Below are 21,492 nucleotides of genomic sequence, written 5' to 3' on the forward strand. Positions count from 1 at the left end.
TTTACTCTGTGTTTAAAATCACGGAACTAAACTACTAGATGCAATTTGTCTTAACGTTCTTAAAAACTGATTGCCTTTTCTTTGAGCAGTCAATCTCCTCAGGGATAAAAGAAGAAAATGTATTACATCGTCCCTCAATACCAATGAATGACACCATCTTTCTGTTACTGCGATGCTAGATATTGTCAGGCTGCTTAAATCAAGTACGTAGGCAAGTTAATAAAAAGAGAACACTTAAATTTAGTCAGCTGCATGTGAGAAGGAAGAAAAAGCAAGGCAAATAAAAGGTATTTCTGCCTGATGAACTATAGACCTCCAGTTTCTCAGCCACTCTCAAATTATTGAAGGGATTATGATTAGTACGAATACTGCATTTTATTAAGGATTCCATATATGTTCTGTATTTACCCTCTACTAGCAAGTTTCTACTGCACAAACTACTTTCACAAAGAAAAGCCTACGGGTCATTCACTAGTGATAAACATTTACACAAACAGATCACGCGTGAAACTGAAGTATTTTAATAGCAATACCCCTTTACAGAAGAGCTGTTCGCCTACTTTTGCTTTAGGTGCTCAGTTTTAGCGATACAAAGTCATTTTTCTGTTACAGCGGCCAACTACATACAAACAACACTAAATAAAAACTAGCTCACGAAATAAATACCTCTCAGATGGTAACTGACTCTATTTTGTGTGTCTATTAAGGTTCAAGTAATGATCAGCCTAAGTTTGTTTTTTTTTTAAAAAAAAAACCAAACAACTGAACAAACAAACCAACAACCACTAGTTTCAGAGACAAAAACACTCGGGGAGATACAGTTGTCTGCGAAGACCACACGAACAGATAACACCAGTATAAATGGGACCAATTCTCAGCACTAAGGCACAATAGAATTAATACCAGAATATGGCTAAAACCTTACTTACTACAGCATTGAGTGAGCCGTTAACAGGGGGGGTTCCTATGCTCAAAACACTCGGCTACAACACGAGTGAGTTCTGTGTTTAAGACGCTTTTACCTTAGCACAGCCGCACACAGCGTTCCTAAAAGACGGGATTTCAGAGGGCAGTGATGGTGCTCATGTACGTTGTACTTATAATTGCGGATCGGTTCATACTTGCGCAACAAAATGGCGTTTTCCTACTAAATTCGTCCCTTTAGCATCGCTCTTTGTGGGAACTACGGATGTGACAGTTCTAAAGGGAGGAAAGCGGGTTTAGCCGGCGTGGGATGCTGATGGTCCCCGGAGCTGACCAGAACCCACCCCGTTGTTTTGGACAGCGGCCAGCCTAGGTCCCAGAACTTGCGAACAGCATAAGGCACGATACAAAACCCACTTAAGTCACGGGATTTAGGTGGGCTTTGGATCAAAGACACGCTTAGCCTGGGTTTTGTGGTTCCACCGGTCTGTTCTCCCGCTATCTTTACACAACGCTCCCCCGCGGGGAGAAAAACTCAAGCGCACGCCGAGAGCAAGGGGATTTAGGCATGGGCTTAAAGTAAGGGCGTTCCGGAGAGTCTTCTCAACAGGCCCTCCGTAAGATCTGTCACTCGCTTTGAAAGCAGACATTATTTTCTGGCACTTGCGGACCTCTGCCATTATTCACTTTCAATCCGCTGAGATCCCGTGAGTCCGGTAAGCACGCGTGGCTCAGGCCGGGAAGCCGCCCTCACGGAGGAAGAAGCGCTCCAACCGCTGAGCAAAGTCCCAAATGCAACTGCCGAGGAAAGGGCCCCCAAAAAAGTCTGGGGAAGGCGACCCCAAGACGCCCAACGCTTCAAGCGAGGCCCAGGGCAAGAGCCGCCGCGGGAGCAGTCTGGAGAAGTCCTCCTCCTGCCCTGCCGGAGCTGGAAGGGCGGCGAGCGCGGCGGGAAGCGGATCGCCACGGCAGCCCGGGGCCGGGGCTCGGAGCCCCCTCCCCGCCCGCGGCCCCCGCCCGCGGCCCCCCGGGCTCAGGCGCGGCGCGGGGCGGCGGCGGGCGCGGCGAGGGCCGGGCTCATGAGGTTCTCGGTGATGTAGGCGACCAGGAGGCAGATGAAGACCAGCATGACGCAGATGGAGCCCCCCACGGCCGTCATGGCGACGACGATGTCCCGCATGGCGGCCGGCTCCACGCGGAACTCCACGCACTGGGCGGGCGGCGCGGGGCGCGGCGGGGCGTAGCGCGGCTGCAGGCAGAGGCGGTAGCGCACGCTGCCGTGCGCCTCGGGCAGCAGGTAGTCGCGACAGGCGGCGCCCAGCTGCACGCTGTCGCAGGGGAAGCGCGTGTAGGTGCCGTCCCAGGAGCAGTTGAGGGCGAAGCCGCGCAGGCCGGCGGCGGGGCGCGGCGGCCCCCACTGCAGCAGCACGCTGCCGTTGCGCAGCACGTTGGCCACCAGCGCGCCGCCGGGCGAGCGGTGCGCGCGGCAGGCCCGCGCCGCGCACTGGAAGCCGCGGGCCGGCGTGCGGAAGCAGAGCCGCCCGCCCGCCGCCCCCTCGCCCCCCGCGCCCTCGCCCCCCACCTTGTAGGGGCACCACGGCTCCTCCGGCCCGGCCTCGGCTCGCCGCGGCGAGGCGGGCGGCGCCGGCCCCGGGGCTGCCCTCAGGGCGGGCGCCGGCGGCCCGAAGCAGAGCAGGGCGAGGAGGGGCGGCAGCAGGCTGGGCATGCCGGCCGCCGCATGGAGCCCGCCCGCGCTGCCGGCGCAGGGCTGCGGCGCCTCGTCGCGCCGGTTATAAACGCGGGCCCCGCAGCCGCTCCGCCGGCCGCCAATGGAGAGGCGGCTCCGCCGTTAACTCTCGCCGGGCTGCGGAGCACCCGCCGCGCCGGCCCCGCCGCGCCTGGCCTGGGCGGGGGACGGGGCACGGTCCCGGGGGGCCCCGGGCGCCGCGGCCCCTGCGAGGGCCGGCACGGGGCTGGCTCGGCCCCCCCGCCCCGGGAGCTCCGCGCCCGGCCCCCGGGAGCTCCGCGCAGGACCCCCGGAGCTCCGCGCAGGGCCCCCGGGAGCTCCGCGCAGGACCCCCCAGAGCTCCGCGCAGGGCCCCCGGGAGCTCCGCGCAGGACCCCCCGGAGCTCCGCGCAGGACCCCCGGAGCTCCGCGCAGGGCCCCCGGGAGCTCCGCGCCGCGCCCCCCGGGAGCTCCGCGCAGGACCCCCCGGAGCTCCGCGCAGGACCCCCCAGAGCTCCGCGCAGGGCCCCCGGGAGCTCCGCGCAGGACCCCCCGGAGCTCCGCGCAGGACCCCCCGGAGCTCCGCGCCGCGCCCCCCGGGAGCTCCGCGCAGGACCCCCCGGAGCTCCGCGCAGGACCCCCGGAGCTCCGCGCAGGACCCCCCGGAGCTCCGCGCAGGGCCCCCGGGAGCTCCGCGCAGGGCCCCCGGGAGCTCCGCGCAGGACCCCCCGGAGCTCCGCGCAGGACCCCCGGAGCTCCGCGCAGGACCCCCCGGAGCTCCGCGCCGCGCCCCCCGGGAGCTCCGCGCAGGACCCCCCGGAGCTCCGCGCAGGACCCCCCGGAGCTCCGCGCAGGGCCCCCGGGAGCAGCCGGACGCGGGCCCGGGCAGCGCTCGCCGGTGGCCGGGAGGGAGCCGCTGCCCCCGGGGGTCTCACAACCGGCAGAGGATTTGGTCCAGGAAAGTTACAGAGCTGCTCTTCAGCCGAGGCAGACCTTCCCCAGAGACGTCGGGGGGTTACGTGGATTTTTTTTTTTTAAATGGTTATAGCTGCAGACCTAGGCTGCTTTAACCCCTTAGGACTGGAAATAATGAGAAACTTGGCAAGGATGTAATTCAGGGAGAAAGACATGAGGCCCCCAGGAGGTCAGCAAAAGCAGTGATAAAGCCGTAGGGCTCCAGTGCGCACTAGTCTTCGAGACCAAAGGAAAAAAAAGATATTCCTCTTACTCCTGTCTTCCAACAAAAGTCATCTTTCCCTCTCTGGAGCAGGACCAGTCCCCAATCCGTCCATTTGCTCTGGAGCCAGCTGCTGTCGCAGCGCCGGGCCGAGGGAGACCGAGCTGTGCTCCATCCCAGCATCGCACCACAACGCTTTCCGAGCGACCTTGAAAGATCTGCACTATAGACTTGTCTAAATGTGGGAACAAAAGATCGCTCATGAAACAATCGTAAAAATACATCTTAAACTAAGCAATGCTTGAAGATTCTCTGAACAGTTAATTGGTAAAAACTGCTCTAAGTCCTGTCTTTTCTGAGTTGCAAATTTCATTCCACACAAGAAAGTGTGGGGTGGTTTTTTTTTTGGTTTGTGTTTTGATCAGGTTTTACATAGTGTCCTGCCTGGCCCAGTTTTTGTACAGAACAGAAGCACTTGTCTATATTTAAGTTTTAGAGTAGAACAATTACCATCTTACAAGGTTAAAACACCCCAGAAATGTACCTAAACACATTGGTGTCGTTTTTCTTCACTGTGTTACCTACTTGGAAATACAAGATCTACAGATTACTATGTCAGTTTTCTTTAAAAGTTTTTATTGTCTTATATAAGTTTAAAATATAACAAAAATAAGATTGAAGCCTGTTTTTATTTCATAGCCTGAACAAAAACCAAAGCCAAATCATACATCTTAGACTCCATTGAAGGTGTTACTTGAATATATACAAAGTGTAATTTGCAGCAATGGGGAACTTGTTTAAATAGTTTTGTTTTCCGAGATGCATTGACCATCAACATGACCAAATGGTCTTATTATCAGGACATCTTTTCCTGTTTGAAGGACTTGCCTTTTTAAAAAGTATATGGTTTCTTCAGGAAATCTTTAAACATAATTTAACAATACCAAGTGTTATCTCATAAGTTATTTCCACATCTAGTTTTTAACCAAATTTAATGTTGGGGTGGGGGTGTCTGCTAGCCTATAGAAAGTTGCTAGAAATCTCTTTTGATACCACGAGGTATCAACAGGAATCAATGAAAAAAGTAGGATCAGCACAGAAAAGGACACTAAAGTTGTAGTAACGGCTGCTCTCCTCAGAAAACACTTGGTTATTACAGAGCAAAAGGAGGTGCTGTGCTGCTGAAGGCACTTCTTGGTGGCTGAGGCAAACTTACCTGTGGAAGTTCCAGCTAGGATGCAAACCTGAAGATCTCAGCGCCCTTCCTGAGAAACGTGGGGGTGTTCAGGAGACGGTTGGAGCCAAACTAGGCAAGTTTTGCCTCCTTAAACTTTGTGCAGTTCTCCTAGCTACTATTAAGAGCAGATTGCACTCCAGAGTTGTCATTATCTCCGTGATCAGGGAAGAGATTTGGCACCAGCCCCTGATGTTGCTTATGATTTGCAACACACACAGGGTTCTTCTGTTGAGAGATCCAAGAGAAGGGTCTGGCATTTGGTACAGGAAAGGAAAATGGTTGGCACAGCAGTGAAGACATCTGATTGCATGTGCCGCATCACTTAGCTCTTCTGGCCTTAATTCCATACTTGAAGTTGTAGAAGAGGGAAAAAAAACAAGCGATACTTCATTGCATGGAAAGCTGTGGAAGCCTCCTCAAATGTCTTTCCCAGAATAACTGCCAAAATTACCAGGAATTGGAATAGATAACCATATTTGTCTCTTTGGGTTCAAGTCCTGAGCCTCCGACTCGTGCAAGGCAGTAGTATACCTGCGCACTGACTTCCATTTAGCCATTTACATGTGATCAGAACTACTGGTTCTGTGATGGCAGGCTGGAACAGGTTTGTTGTTGAACAGAACAGTGAACTGACATAAACAATCATGAAAGCTGTTGAGTATCCTTGTGCCATTGCTGTCATCCGCAGACCTTTTGGCTTATAGGTGTACCCTTGTACTGGAGACCCACAGTCATCTTTGTAACAAGACATCTGGATAAACACCTATTCCTTTGATTTCCAGATCTTCTTCAGGCACATGAATGTAAGCATACAGAACGCCCTGACCTCTGGCAGTGATACTTACACCTACCTCATCCTTTCCATGTATACTGATATTCTCTAACACTAAAGCAGCACAGAGTTCAGCAGAATTGGCTCCAGAGGTGGTCAAGTGTAAAATGGCACTGAGAGATGTGGGTTGGGGTGAAAAGACGTACATTATTGCAAGGTGCAAAGGAGGAATGAGCACTGAAGAATGTTCATTCCCTGGCAGGCATAGGCAGTCTAGGTTAGATTCACATTAATCCTGAAGCTTTACAACAACCAGTCTCAAACTATATAGAATATGAACAATAGTCATCCTTGGAAACAACTCTTACTTTTAAGTCATACATATAATTAGGAATGAGGGGACATTCTTGGTTTGGGGACATGCAGGCAGCTCACACCTGCAGTATGCAAGGGTTTAGGGCATTTTCTCCAACTATTTCAGATGTCTTAGAGAAAACATCTCATTAAACACCTATTAGATTGTCACATTTTAACCCCTAAAAAAATGCCATGTAAATGAGTGAGCCTAATAATCCTAAACAGGTTTCCAGCTAAGAAGTGGGCTATGGAGAAGTAGGCTTCATTAAACAGAGATTTCATTTAACTAAGATAGGCCTATGTTCTCCTCATCCATGCCTTTATTTGTAAGGGCACAGAATGTACTATTAATTCTCACAATCTGGCTAAAGATGTGGCCAGACCACTTAATACTTCATCATCATGTGAACCCTGGAAATAGATTTGTTTACAGAAATCTAATCTACATCATCTTGCTGGAGTCCAAAGGAAAATAAAGAACAACCCATCAAAAAAATTTGTAACACCACTTACAGGTTAACTACACCTTATCTTGCACTGCAACCTTTTGCCTTGCACTATGTCTCAAAGCAAAAGACAATTATTTATGCAAGAGACAAGCAGAAACACATGCTTTGGCTTGGTCAGTCTGCCAGCACTGGCTTGTTACGAATGCTTTGTCTCATTGTTTGCTCTCTTAGTAATCCAGCTGTTTAAGACCTCCTTCTGCGCCCCAATCTGCAGTAAAACTCAGCCTGCACTTCTCGTGTATATTGCTTCAACAGTTTGCCACTCGGGCAAAAAACTATTATTTGCTTTAAGCAGCGAGCCCCCAGGCAGCATATCAAAAATCAGTAACATCCCAGAATTGCTTTATAGGCCTTCAGACCCACCCAACACCCCACGTTTTCTGCTTTTCTCGTTCTCCACTGGGTTTACTGTCTCCTGTTTCATCTCCTGTTAGAGGAAACTGAGAACTAGTATTAAAACGGGGGCAACTTGCTATAGGCCAGAGAAGGAAGCACTAACCACCCACAGCTAACAATTTGTGCAACACTGGGCTAATTTTAGGCTTGGATACAGCCGGGGCAGACGATCCCGAGAGCAGAGATGCTTAGCTCTCAGCTAAGGGCAGCATGCCACATATGGTTGCTAAAGCATTCTCCTAGCAGGGAGCTTTACATTTAGGGCTGAGTTGCTACAGTTCCCTCCAAGTCATAACTTTGAGGATTACTCATCCTAGACATGCAAAAGCAGAGAATTTGCCTCCTAATTTAGATAGCTCCTGCAGCCTCACCCCGACTGGGGTTCTATTTCCAGCACTTGATTCACTTCCAGTAAGGTCTGAACCTACGTGCTCTGACAGCCACAGGCTAAGAGAAGCACGGAAGAGAAGTGAATGAAATTCAGCAGGTAACTGTGCTCTCTCTCTCACTGGGGCAGCTTGGGCACGCAGGTTTGAAGCTCGTGCCACGGGCTGTGTTGCTCATTGATCCTGCATTGATCTGTGAAACAGTGACATCTTACTAGCCCGGCTGAGGACTGGAGGCATTTTTGATCAGGATGCAGCTGGACCTGTAACTGCAACTCCAGCTGATCTATTCTGAATGTGCTATTTATAGCAGACAGCACAGGCTGAGGCGTATTGCATCATACAGCAAGGTTGGTAATATAAAGCACTAAGGCAGCATGAACCATTTCAAGTCATTTTGGGTATCTTATACCCCTTTATAGTTTTGCAGCGAGCTCCTCAGTGGGCTACATGAGCAGCTACGGCACTTGGCTAATAGACCTTTTCCTAGGCTCCCTGGAACAGCCTCTGGCTGCTGTTCTGCCTCTGGCACCTTTGCTTATTCTGCCCACAAAGGCAGCGAGCAGTACAATGCGTATCAAGCCCCTAGAACAGCATTTGTCTTCTCTGGAGATCTGCGTGCATGCTGAGACCTGGGTACCTCTACACTTAAAGCAGGCTATTCTAGGGAGTGACACAAAATGAAAAAATCAGACAAGTATTTATAAATTGGGGTTTTGCTGAAGCTCTCAAATGAAATAGCTTAATTTAAATAGGAGCTGGACCACTCCCGAATCCAGGGGAAAGCTGGGAGAAAAAGAAAAGCAGTATAGAGAGAAGCTCTGCAAGATTGAATGCTCCTTTCCAGGCCCGAGAAAGCTCTTCTCATCTGAAGCGGTGGGTTGCAGCTGAACTGCTGCTGACAACAGCTCTACGGTGACGCTTTGACTTTTAACTTAGCTGAGATAAGGTGCCAGGCTTTGAGATATCATGATGAAGCCCATTCTCCTTTCAGCTGCCTCCATTTTAGATTCCAGGGACTCCAGTCGACTCTTTCCTTCTTTCTATCCGAGGTCAGGCAAGATGTGTTTTGGAGACTAAGCACCACAGATTTCAATCTACCGAATCAAAAGAACACTAGACATACCCAATTTGCCAATTAAAAACCAGACCTGTCTAGAAGGAACAAAATTTATCTTAGCTCCCTGCCAAACGCTGGGAGACTGGAAAGAAGCTGAACAGGATGGAACCTGCATTAGTGGGGCTCCAAATATTTCTTCGTATCTACCATCATGAATACTCTTCCTTACCCTTACTCTTCTTTTTTCCCTCCCGTGCACCAAATTTCATCCTTAGCAAGCCTTTCAGGCTTGCTTAGGAATCCTGAACAACCTAGGGAGGTGCCAAAATCTGAGGGAGGGAGGAGGTTATGGGTCTGAGAGGCAGATATGCTGCGATACATCCTGCCGATAGCCTGAGGAGGGCAGAGTAGGGACAGCCCTGCTGGGATGCTCCAGCTGCATCAGGAATAGCAGTAAGGTTTGAGCAAACACACCCATAACAGAAATGGATGTCTGCTCCCATCCTGCTGCTTGCATTTGAAAACTTCAATCAGCGGATAGTTTTGCCCTTCCCAGACTCTGTTCACGTCCCACTGGGGGCATCCACACCATCAAAATGCTACACAAAGTAAAAAGAATATCCCATCAGAGGGACTGGCAGCTGTGCCATGAAGTGCTTCATTCGCTGCAGCTGGTGACCTGCAGAGGTTACTGCAGGGCTGCGGTTGTTTCTTTGCGCCATCCCAGAAGAGCCCGTCTTAGCTCAGGCCAGCCCACATCTCCAGCAACCCAGGGTGCAGCAGCAACGTCAAGACAAGATGCACAGTATTAGATAGGGAGGCTCCAAGCCCAGCGGGACAGTCACAGCTCAAAGCCAAGGAAAGGAGAACTCTGCAGGGTTCTACTCCGAGCACCGGGAAGGGTCTCTGCACCAGGAAGAGGATCCAGTCATTCATACACACATACACACACTTACACTGGCTGGCACATTTCTGTTGGTGCTCATGGTTAGCTATCACCCTTGCATTAGTCCAGACAAAAAGCTGGCTAACGTCCTCTCCACCTTACCCTGATGGGAGCACAGGTTGATTTAAAGAAACACTACTGAGCAAAATATTTTATGAAGACAGATTCCTTTGTATTAGCAATCAGTCATGTAAGTCCAGGGACCAGTTCAGGCACCCCTCTGCTGCCCAGGGGGGTAAAAAAAAAAAAAGAAAAAAAAAGAAAAACTCCCCAGCTTAGGAGGGGATAGGGAAAATAAGAGGGTGAAGAACACAATAAATCAAAAAGTGCTTCTAAGAGAAGCAGCAGGATAAAATCATTCCTACAGTCTGAGAGCACTTCCATGCTATCGACCAGAGAGGCAGCAATGGCCCTGCACACGTAGATGTAATGCACATCTGCAAGCACCCTGCTCAGTGCCTGCAAAGACAGTTATCTCCTCCTGCCTTTGTCTGTTCTGGGCAGTGTTTAATACAGGAGCCAGTTCCAAGGAGGAGTTCCCATCCCCTCATTCCTAGCGTATTCCATTTTCCTTCAACATCTTTCAGTAGTAGTCATCCTTCTTGCCATCAGCTCCCTGTATGCCTGCATGGTCCTTCTGGTCTTGGACAAGTTCCAGGTCATCATTGTCATCCACCTCACCTCCATGATCCTCCTGGGTGCAGAGGGAACAGCCAGGAAGGAAAAAAAATCAGCAAGACCTGGAACAGGAGACCCTAACTAGCAGCGCACCATGCTGCTTCTGAGTATAGCTCTTCTACCATACCAGCCCAGCTTGGGAAACTCAGGAAAACAGGGAAGAATCCGTCTCTGCCAGGGACCTGTAGGTGTCATTGGCAAGCCACTTAGCCAAGACACAGAGGTAAGAAGCCTGTGTTGCTATGATCAGCCTGTTCATTTTAAGCACATTTAATATCCTGGCATTACAATGCAATTTTAACATCTCAGCCTGTTGCCACTGCTACACAAGTAGAAGATATCCTACAGCCACCACATTTAAAACTGTGTAACAAATCCCACCCATGATGTGCAGCAGCCAGCACAGCCTCCATTCGCACTTTGAGGTCCAACTATCCAGTGTACGAGCCAGGTTCCAAGGATAGCTCCCGACACCGGCTTTGCTCTGCCCACCCCTTACTTCCCCACCCACTTCATTCCCAGCAGGCAGCCCAAACCCCTCAGTTCCTCAGCAATCATGTTGAAACTGCAGAAAAAGCCAGCAGCAGCCACTCACAAAGGGCAAGGAGAGGATGAACAAGACTGGAAGAGGATCTTTCATTTCTATCTACACGAGCCAGAAGGCATCAGGGTGATCCTCTCTAGTACTCATGCTCCCAATCCTTGGTGGCCTCCAATCTTTCTCCAACTTGGCAGTGACTACAGTAGTCCTGGGGCTCTGAGACACAGCAATAATACCCATTTTCAGCCAAACAGAGGAGCAGTTGCTTCCTGGCAACTGTGGCCCAACCAACACACCACCTCCCACACCTGCCTCAGGATGAGATGTCACATTCTTCTGCCACCCATACTTTTATTCGACTTGCTGGCTGTAACCCAATGACCCTTCTCAAAGCACAGCTGTAGTTCTCCCCAGCTCTTCCACAGACACAGGATAGACCCAGTAGGACCTGTGCAGCAGCAGACTACAGGGCTCCCAGTGAATTTCTCACCACAGGAATAAACCCAGGGTGATGCTTGGAGAAACACCTATTGATCTTGCCTAGCTGCAACCGCACAGCTTGTAATTCACCCCAGCTGCTGTTTGGTAAGCATCTCACAGCTCAACAGCTGCAGATTGATGCAGAAAGAAATGAGGAGGGGAGACAGAGCATAAAGGGTACTCTGAACACCTGAAAAAGAAACAGGAGCAGAGGTAAGGGGGCTCCAGGTTTGTTCCAGAGACCCACCTCACTGAGCAGGCAGAGACAAAACTGAAGCCAGTGCCCACATCTGGTTTCCTAAAAGCTGAGTTATACTCAGCTCCTGGCTACCAACACACCCCTGTAGCAATCACAACAGAGAGGGAAAGAGGAAGAACCTTGGTGTCATACAATTTCTTGGTCCTGATCTTCTTGATAGTCATCCATTGGGTCTTCCCTGGGCTTGGCAGGTCTGCCAGCATCCTGAAAAATACAGAAAGTCACAGCTGACAGTGGCCCGACCTGCTTCCATTCCCTGCCAGGGATACAGCTCTCTTCCATTAGAGCCCCAGCTCTGGAAGACTGGGCTACAGATTGGGAATCGGGGGGCAGCAGAGAGACAACGAGGCAGCCCACACTCCATTTTGTACTTTCTCCACCCCATCTCTCTTCCCACCTGCTGGCAACTGCCCAGCTCCTTCCACTGTGGGGACAGAGGCCTCTCCTGCAGCAGGAAGGTCCCAGGGCCCTTGCACACGCTGCTGTTGCATCAAGTCCCAGGGCTGCAGGGAATCTAGAAGTTATTTAGGGTAGAGCTTTAGGGAGCACAGCACAGCCCTCTCAGTCAGGTATTTATGTCACTAATTCTTTCCACATTTTCACTAATCTTAAGGAGGTGTTGCGCTGTTGGTGCCAGCATCTCTTTCTTGTTTGATTTCATTGGCCTAGATTTCTTTTTTTTTTTTTAAAGCCTCACTAATCATGATTTTAGAGCCTGACAGATAAAACACTCCTTTTTAAAACAAGCAACACTCATCTGCTTGTCAAAACAAGCTAACATTTCCCTGATGCAGAGTCTGGCTTTAGACAGCAAAAAGCACTTTGCAAAATAAATTGATTCCATCTGCGAGCAGGCAAACGAGGAGGCAGACTTCTCACATGTTCTCACTGCTGCCATGAGCCTGCTGTATACCCATCCAGGAACAGCAGTGGCTGCTCTGACCAGACCTGGAGCACAGGCCCATATTATTGTCTCTGCCTCTGGTCTCTCAAGCCCTTGAGAAGATACAGCACCTCTGCGGCAACAGCTGTGGAGTGAGCCATCCCCCATTCGATGTCTCTCCAGCCACACAGGTGCTGCAAATGCTAGGGTTGACTTCAACAAGCAGAGAGAACAGGGCCAGAACAAGTTCTGGTACTGACCAACCCACTGATTCTCAGAAAGGGGTTTCTCCTGCCTGCCACATCCCCGCAGTGGGATTACAGATCCATTTGGGAACGTATTTGCCTTTGGGTCCTTAAGCTCTCTGCCTCCCCCCATTCACAGCTAGGGATCTCTCCCTGGCCCCTGCTGGTTGCCCTCACGTCGGTCACCTTCAGTGGCTTCTCCTTAGACTCTTCTTTCATGCTGGGCTCCTTGAACTTCTCCAAAGCTCCCGCCTTCTCTTCAAAGTCAGGTCTCTCCAGCTCAGCTTCCTCAAACTCATCCTCACCTTGGTTATTGGGATCCTGGGCAGGATCTGCGGCATCGTCTGGCATCTGGACAAGAAAAGCCCATTGTGAATACCAGGCAGGATATCCCCTTGGGAGACAGAGGCCAAGGTGAGCCTGCCTTCACCAGCAAGCGGGAAGTGCTGGCTTGTAGCGCTTCGGTCGCACCTCTCTCCAAGCATGTTAACAGTTTGAAAAACAAAAGCCCCGGTCTTCGTTATCCCCCTGAATCCCTCCAGAACCAAGGAGTTTGGAGTTGCGTGTCGTTATTATCATGTTGCATTGTGTTACTTCTGGGAAAGCACCAACTTAAGTGGGACAGCTGATATTCGGAGCTAGGGTTGCATCCGGATGACAGCATTACTTACCATTGGCTCCTGGACGACAGTCTCCTTCTGAGAGTGCGAGTTCTCCTCTCTCTCAATCACTCCTGCATCTGCACGGAAAAGGGACAGTTACCAGTGTTCTCTCTCAAAAGTCAGTGTCACCAGTGAAAATTCCCATTGTTGGGGAGCAGCTGTATTAACTCTATGCCAAGCAGGGATTTGTCTTGACCCGCCTGCAGGTTGGGGCAGACAATGCTCTGCGTATGGTTTTGGAGGAATGCTTCTTTGATGCCATTTGCAGGAGTTCAGGGCACAGCAGCACTATGCTCCTACAGCTGCCAAAACTGCTTCCTTGGCCCCAAGGCTGGGGCATAAGCATGTGTTGAAGCACGCCCCTAACTTACTGAATAGCATTGTCCTGGTTTCAGCTGGGGTAGAGTTCATTTTCTTCCTAGTAGCTGGCATAGTGCTCTGTTTGGGATTTAGTATGAAAATAATGCTGATAACACACCGATGTTTTAGCTGTTGCTCAGTACTGCTTATGCTAGTCAAGGGGTTTTCAGCTTCCCCTGCTCTGCCAGGGGCACAAGAAACTGGGAGGGGGCACAGCCAGAATAGTTGACCCAAACTGGCCCAAGGGCTATTCCATACCATATGGCGTCATGGGCAGTATAGAAACTGGGGGGGTTGGCCGGGGAGCAGCGATCGCTGCTGGGAACTGGCTGGGTATTGGTCGGCGGGTGGTGAGCAACTGCATTGTGCATCACTTGCTTTGTATAGTATTATTACTATTATATTGTTATTACTATTACTATTTTACTTTAAAATATTCCAATTATTCAACTGTTCCTATCTCAACCCAGGAGTGTTTCTCACTCCTCCGATTCTCTCCCCCATCCCACCGGGGCAGGGGCAGTAAGCGAGCGGCTGCGTGGTGCTGAGCTGCTGGCTGGGGCTGAACCCCGACAAGCATACGATACAAAGACAAAAAACCAGCTCTGAATTCAGCCCCTAATCTATATTAAGATGCACCTTTCTCTGACGCTGCTGCTGAGTCTGGGCAGTACCTATAGCAGCAATCCAGCCAGCGAGACCATCGCTGGGAGCAGAACTAGACCCCAGCAGGTCAGCATGTCGGTGCCACCCGCCCCTTCCTGGCACGCAGCTGCTGACAAGGCAACACCACAACAAGAGGCAGGCTTGCAGTGTCAGGTGCAGGGGCATTCATTAGCACTCTTCTGTCCTGAGAGAAAAATACAGCCTTTGCTTTCAACTAAGTAAAGGCCTAACCCTCACCCTGAATTGGGTATGGCTCTGAGCATCTCGGCTCTGGCACTCGCCACCCTGCCTGCCATCACCAAGGGCTGAGTGCCTCTCCCCAAAACATTAAAAGAGCCTGCGAGACGGCAGCGTTCCCAACCGGACAGCAGCACAGCCAGGGCAGTCAAGTCATTACTTTGGTTGTTAATTCCAAATAGGACACAGAGGTCAAGGGCTATTGGTCCTCACACTTCATTATACCTGCCAAGAGGCCTTTTCAGAGTGGAATTATTCACTTTGATGTGAACCACTTAGTTCAGTTCCTCTAAGGGGACTTGATGAAAATCAGGTCAGCAAAATGTGAAATAGCAGCTAAACATAGCTGTGGGAAAGCGCAGGAATACCAAACCTCCTCTCCAAACGGGCATCTGCATACACGTTAGCTGTTACTAATTGCTGCTGTCCTGGAAGGGAGGACTTCACCTGCACAGTGAACTGAGCAACAGCCTAGGAGGAAATCACCATCCACGACTTGGTTAGAACCACTGACCTTCTTCTCTGCCCCATGACATCCCTCCTCTGTTCCAAATCCAGAGCCAAAATCTACTGTCAAGAAAGCAGGCTGAGACCACCTTTATAATGTTTAATAGGATGCAGGTCAGCATTTCAAATGAGATCCTCACAGGGGTCTCAGCTCCCAGCTTCCCTGCATTACTGCATTCAAGACCGCAGAAAAAAAATTAGCTGCATGAAAAACCACCTACTTAGTCATTCTACCTCAGTCTAGCGACACACAGAATTAGCATTAGTCATATCTACGTTTCAGCGTCTCTTTTCGACAAAGGTAAGTAGCTAACTTCCAGATCTCACAGGTTATTTCCACATGTGCAAGAGAAATGGGTGATAAACAGATTTCTTTGCTGCAAACAAAGTGTTCACGCTGTACATCCTGGCCCCTTGAACACAGCAGAGCATCTCTGCACAGATTCTCAGACTGGACACCTCTGCTCCAAAGCCCATTTTAGCTCTCCACTGCCTGACTGGCCTACTGTAATACATTTTTTATTTCTTCTTTATTTGCTTCCAAAGGAAGTTTGTAGCTTCCCTCTTACACTCGTAGACATACAGGTGCAATTAAGCCAACCTTCCCTTTGTTACTGGACCTGTGGAAGGAGTCCAAGCCCCCACCCAGTCACTGTCATTTTCTGAAAGGCCAGTCATTTTACAGCTGTCTCTGTTGTTCCACACACCACAGATAGTTATTTAATTGTTCCCTCATTTTACCACTCACATGTGACTACCATTACAGGCCAGTTGATAAACCTCACCTGGAAAATGAGGCAAAGATTCTGCCCTCACATGCATAACCTAATGGATTATTCATTAGTTGGTTTCATGGTGTGACGATGAACTTTACACCAAATCACACGTGTCTCCCAGCCTGTTACTAGCCAAGTGAGTCAATGCACGGGGGTCTGAACAGATCCGGATCAGAAGACTGAGGAATTCCTGCACGCTGGTCTAAGAGCTGGCCCTCAATCGTCCAAATGCAGTTCCTTACTAGACTTTAAAATAGCTGTAGATGCTTTGTTGGCTGACTGACAAATACAGCTAGCTGCCCTTGAATTTATTTGCTTTTAGCCTCTTAAGGACAATTGGGAAATTTTCTGCCCTGAGTAAGTTAAAAAACCCACTTCTAAAAAAATTAGATCAATTCCTATGGGAGACTGAGAGCAAGTCTTGCAAAAAACAGTGACATTTTCCCCCATCACTCCCATAGGAAAGAAAGAAGAATTGACTTAACTTGCACAGATTTTGAGTCCGCGACCTTGGGAATGTGTGAGGATGCAGGACAACAGGGAACAAAAATGGAAAAACTGTCCAGGCTTTTCATTTGACCAAGGACAATAAAAGCACAAGAATTTTTCAGGAGTTTTCAGGTTTTCCTTTAACACAAGCAGAAAGCTTTTCTCGCTCCCCACCTTGATTAGCAATAAATTGGTATGGTACAGCACAGGATTGGGAAACCATACCCATTTCGAGTTCCTCATCATCTGTCCTGTCCTTCTTGCCTTCCTGATGAGCTCTTTGATGCTCTTCCCCACTCTTCGGACTGGGTGGCTGTGGGCTGCCTTTCTGCATCTCTTGCGCAGGCTTGGCATCAAAATGAAGGCTCTTCGGGTAACTGGGCACTTGTTCTTCATCCATCCGGGCGTTCACTTTGTCCACTATGTCTTTCCAGCTGCAACAAGGGTACGAAACAAAAAAGAAGCCCCTGCCTCAGTATATCAAGAGACATTTCATAATGCCATTTCATAACAGCAAACAGAGGAAAAGCCTCCAACACATGCAGAAGTTTGTCCTAATTTAACTTTTTGGCAAAACTAGCAGATTGCATTAGTTACTGTGATATCTGCTTGAAATAGGACATTTAATATGCCATGTAAGTACAAAATAAGTTATGCTTTATCAACACAATTTATTGTAGAACTGCTTTGATATTATTCATATGATACAATAACATATCCATACAGCAAACTCCAGGTCTAAATAGATACTTACTCTTGCCTCACACATACCCAAATACACAAAACTAAGTTTTTGAAAAAAATACCAAAAACTCAAGTCCTCTTTATTTTAAGAATGAAGATGCTACTAAAACTGTAGAATTTTGGCCTCTATATATATAATACAAAATTGACAGTTTCTGTTGTCAATTTTTTTTTTTGTAAGCTACAAGCTCTTTACAAAACTTTGCAACTGAGATGGATACTTTAACCAGCATCTGTTTATAAAACTCTTCCACAGCATGCATCTGTCCCCTGTACAAACCCAAACAGTGAAAACAGAACTAGCTGAAAGGAAACATTCACATACTGCTTTGATTCTTTTTTAGGTGAACATGGGAAAAAGTGTTTCATTCCCTCACTCAATGAGGAAGCCACGTTCCAATATGATTTACTGCTTTTCCTACCACCACCCCCCAAAAGTTTTCATCCATCTACTGATGTGAAAAAATCAATTATGCATACACAGCTCTATCTGTGAGAGTTCAGGCAACCCCTTTCAGGCAGCCATCGTCAGGGATTCCTTCCTCTGTTAATGGTTGCACCTCAAATACACTTCTAATGTCTACATCAATATTTATGTCTGCTTCCTTCTTAACAGAAGTGCCTCAGAGGGACAAGTACTTGATATCCAGGTTGATATCAAGTGGTGTTGCCAAGGTTGGTATCAAAACGTGTTGCCAAATGCAACACATTTTTCATTAATGCTTCTCTGCCTGCAGCAATAGCACGGCTCACGTGGATACCCAAGCAGAGGCTCAGCAGCAGAGTACTTAGTAGCGTAACTCTGTTCCACTGCATGGAAATGAACTGGAGGTCAGAGAAGAAATAGAGTATCTTCGTATTAGAGTGAACCCCTGAAAAGCCAGAAGGCACGGCTGTCTCACAAGGAATGTTTTCTTCCCAAATATCCAAATTTGACACCTTCGGAAACAAAGAAGGGTAAAGGAAGGGATGAAATCCCGATAATAGGGACTCTCAGAAGTGACCGAAACAAAAACGTTTAACCTGAGTAAGTTGCCACCAGTTTCAAGCAGGATTACTGCTATGTGAGCCAGCTGAGATTTAAAAGCCTACTTAAGACATTCAAGGTTTTAACTGCTGAGAAAGGACAAGTGGCCTTAGCTTTAGCAGCTTTTTAAAGCCAGCATACCACCACCACACAAAACTTTCAGTAGGAAAAATCATAACCCAGCCTTCAGCTCAGATTTCCCCATTATAAAACCATCAAAATGCAAATTGGCCATCAAGAGCTCATCTGGAATCTGCTGGTCTCAGCCACCCAACGCAACAGTTCTTGGCATTGGATGCATGGCCTCTTTTGTACTCTGCTGCAGTTTGATGTTGTTCTTGGCATTGACACCTTCCGGAGAAAGTTGGTTTATACACTCCTTATCACAAATCTCACTGTGTAAATAACAGCCTCCAGCTGCCCAGTCATTTCTTGATGATAGATTCAGGAAAAGCACAGCACACCAAACATACCATGATCTCTGTCCTTGCAGAAACCATTTGCCAAACAAATCCAATATTTGCATTTTCTGTTTCACAGAGCAGTGACAGTATCCTCTCTAGGCTGTACATAGCTGAGGAAAGGCCATTCCGCCATCACAGCTTCACCCCTCACCTTCAGTTACACCCACACAGGTCCCTTCCTGTAAAGAGGCAGAATATCCTCTGTGCATCCATGCAGATGTTATCTAAAGCGGTGTGGGGATGACATTGCCCTTCAAAGAAATACGCAAAGCACAATCTCTGACCTGGGAAGATTACAGATTAAGTGAACAAACAAAAAGGGCGGAGACGAACGGGTAGGATCAGGCTGAATTTAGAATGAAATCCAGAAGTCTCCTCTACAGATAAAACAAATTAAATCCTGTTTGCTCCAGTAAACTGAGCAGATATGACCTGGACACACACAGAGGATAAATAAGTTAAATGAGGAAGCACTATTTTCAGAGTCAGTTTTTGGATTATGGCCAGACTTTGATAAATTGCAGCCTCCGAAAGAAGTTTTCTTCTTTTTGCAAAACAGACCGGTCTTCTGTGAGTGCTGCTGAGATAGCAAACAGCTTCTCCTGTGCCTGTACAGCATCCAGTACAACAGGATCCTGGTCCCAGGTACTACAGCAACACAAGTGACATACTGTAGGAATTATCCATTCTGTTACCGGCATGAAACGGGTAGGTTCATGGCATTCCGACATGAGCAGCCCCAAGTTGCAGGGAATTCACTTTCTTCAACCGTCTTTCAAGTAGAAACCAGGGACTGGCCTGTGTGGTACCTTTGAGCCTGAACGTTGAGAGCAGAAGGGAGTTTTGTTTCACCAACCTTTGCATTTGCACCTGTTTGCTCCCTGTAGAGTGGCGGCTGTCTGGCACCTGAGGTTTTTCTGCTGCAGAGGGTTGTTTCAGATCAGACAGTGACAATCCAGGAGCCTGGCTTTCCTCATTGCTTTTCACCTGAATGCGCATCACCATCTTCAGATCCTGCAGAAAAGACACATGCATGCTCAATATGTGCGAAAATATACACAAGCTCCTAATCTTAGATACCCGCAGATCTCCCTTGCCTTTGGGCAGGCTTATGGCCCAGAAAAATCCTTTGTCAAAGAACAACAGATTCAGAAGTGCTCCAGAACAAATCTGCAGTCCTGCCCAGCCAGCCTGCAGTAAAATCAGTCCTCCTCCTTCACACAGACAACAGGAAATAATTTGTATCTTATGTGGCCCAAGCTTGTCTTGGGTAGGTGAACCTCCAAAAAAAAGAGGAACACCACAGCCACCTCTAAAAAAAAAAACCAACCCCACATGTTGCCATTATAATAGCTACTGTAATTATAGTCTAACCACACCGCAACTATTGTCATTTTTTTTTTAGAGGTTTGCTTTCTATAAGCTCACTCTCAATCACCCCCGGAGGCAAGGGAGCTGCTTTTATGATTTACTCTTTGCAGATTCAGCAGGACCCAGAACAAGAGCCCTAAGCCCATTCATCTGAGCCCAGCCACCAAACCACAAGCTCTAAGAGTACAGAGCAGTCTCAAACCTGAGGCCAGGGCAGTTTCCACACTGGGGAAGCGGAACGCACATACGCATGTCGTTACAAATATCATAGTTTTGAGCTTCAAAAGCAAGGGCTACACAAAGCAAGCACCAAGCGTGCAGAACTTACTGGATTCCCATTTGGTAGACTGTTCATGGTCCGGGTGAATCGGATCACGTGGCCATCCCCACGTCTTGCTGGCCAGGCTGGCATAGCACCTGGCAGCGAATTGGCATCTTGCGGCGGGGCTGGGTGGGTAAAGACCACATTACCCTGTGGCCTTGGGCCATCGTTACTGCGCAAGTTCTGGCCCTGCAGCAGATGGCCACCATCTGCCTGCTTCTGAACCCCAGAGACTTGCGATGCCAGTGGGTTCCCAACGGGGCGATTCTCCTGATTGACTGGAAGAGACTGCAAGGAAGAAAGGACAAGAGGAAACTTGAGGAACAAGCTCAGTTCCCTCCAGTCCAAAGCCCCATGCCGAAAACCCACAGAAGCCCTGCAGAACTCTCCTCCCTGGGGTCTCCTGGGAGTACCACACCTTCTGCCTCATGAGCTGCAACTGGCTGTTGGCTGGTGCCACGGGCTGCTCCTTCAGCACCTGAAACTGCTGCTGCCCCTTCCCAGCTCCTCCTCCTTTGAAGCTGGGCATCCTCTGTAGAGCTTCCTTGAGCTGCCTGAACTCTTCCATCTGGGCCTGAGGGGATGAGAAGGGTACAGAGAAACCTCACACAGTAACAGGGTTCAACAACTCCTTGCTGAGAACAGCCACTCTTTTATGGCCAGTTGTTCAGCACAGATACACTGCTAGAGAAGATATACATTTTATATACATGAAAGGCTGGAGATAATCCACAACCATTAATGACAAGCCCAAGCTAGCCTTCAGCTTTCCCTCCAGATTTCATGGATATTCTGCATTCCCCCTTTGCCAGTCTTGCATCTTATTTTATTGCATACTTTTACCCTGGAAGTGCTGACCCATGACGCCGATTCTTTGACCAACGCTATTTAGTGCATGAGCCATTGACATAACTCCTGCCTTTGCACATGAATTGTAAACTGGCTCTTGTTAGGTGGGGCTCCCTCTCCAAGGCTTACACATATGTACCTTCAAGGTCAGCTTTTTTCCTTCCTGCGGAAGCATTTCTCCATGGATATGCTCATCTCAGTGGGGCTGACAATAATTGGCATAATCCTACTCGACAATTCAATTTACTTTGCAAGTCAAATGAAAATTGATTCTCCTGGACTGTTAAGCAAATGCAACACTTTTCTCTCTACCGCTGCTTATTTCTTCAAACTCCAACCCTGAAAAGTAAGGCTTGAAAAAGCTATTCAGGAAAAGCTCCCCACTCTTACCCAGTTATTTATAGGAAAGTGAGGGGAGAGAGCTTTTCATATGCTTGCCAGG

The 21,492-nt window shown here is 48.9% G+C and overlaps 2 protein-coding genes across 2 annotated transcripts in view; both read right to left on the reverse strand.

Moving 5' to 3' along the window:
* Positions 1–1,957: 1,957 nt before the first annotated feature.
* FNDC10 (fibronectin type III domain containing 10) lies at positions 1,958–2,650 on the reverse strand. Its single transcript, XM_075721712.1, has one exon. It carries the CDS (start codon positions 2,648–2,650, stop codon positions 1,958–1,960), a length of 693 nt encoding a protein of 230 aa, XP_075577827.1.
* Positions 2,651–10,073: 7,423 nt separating this feature from the next.
* Positions 10,074–21,492, reverse strand: part of LOC104037848 (uncharacterized) — a 35,286-nt gene continuing 23,867 nt past the window's right edge. Inside the window, exons 7-14 of the mRNA XM_075721701.1 lie at positions 20,620–20,775; positions 20,208–20,489; positions 19,365–19,522; positions 16,499–16,707; positions 13,248–13,315; positions 12,763–12,927; positions 11,581–11,652; positions 10,074–10,184 (exon numbers count right to left, since the gene is read on the reverse strand). Of these exons, the coding sequence (XP_075577816.1) occupies positions 10,074–10,184; positions 11,581–11,652; positions 12,763–12,927; positions 13,248–13,315; positions 16,499–16,707; positions 19,365–19,522; positions 20,208–20,489; positions 20,620–20,775 (1,221 nt within the window). The remainder of the gene's footprint in view (positions 10,185–11,580; positions 11,653–12,762; positions 12,928–13,247; positions 13,316–16,498; positions 16,708–19,364; positions 19,523–20,207; positions 20,490–20,619; positions 20,776–21,492) is intronic.

Source organism: Pelecanus crispus, chromosome 15 (assembly GCF_030463565.1).
Source record: "Pelecanus crispus isolate bPelCri1 chromosome 15, bPelCri1.pri, whole genome shotgun sequence".
NCBI lineage: Eukaryota > Metazoa > Chordata > Aves > Pelecaniformes > Pelecanidae > Pelecanus > Pelecanus crispus.

Excerpts from the sequence above, each read along its gene's own strand:
- FNDC10 (XM_075721712.1), bottom strand. The coding sequence starts at position 2,650 with ATGCCCAGCCTGCTGCCGCCCCTCCTCGCCCTGCTCTGCTTCGGGCCG.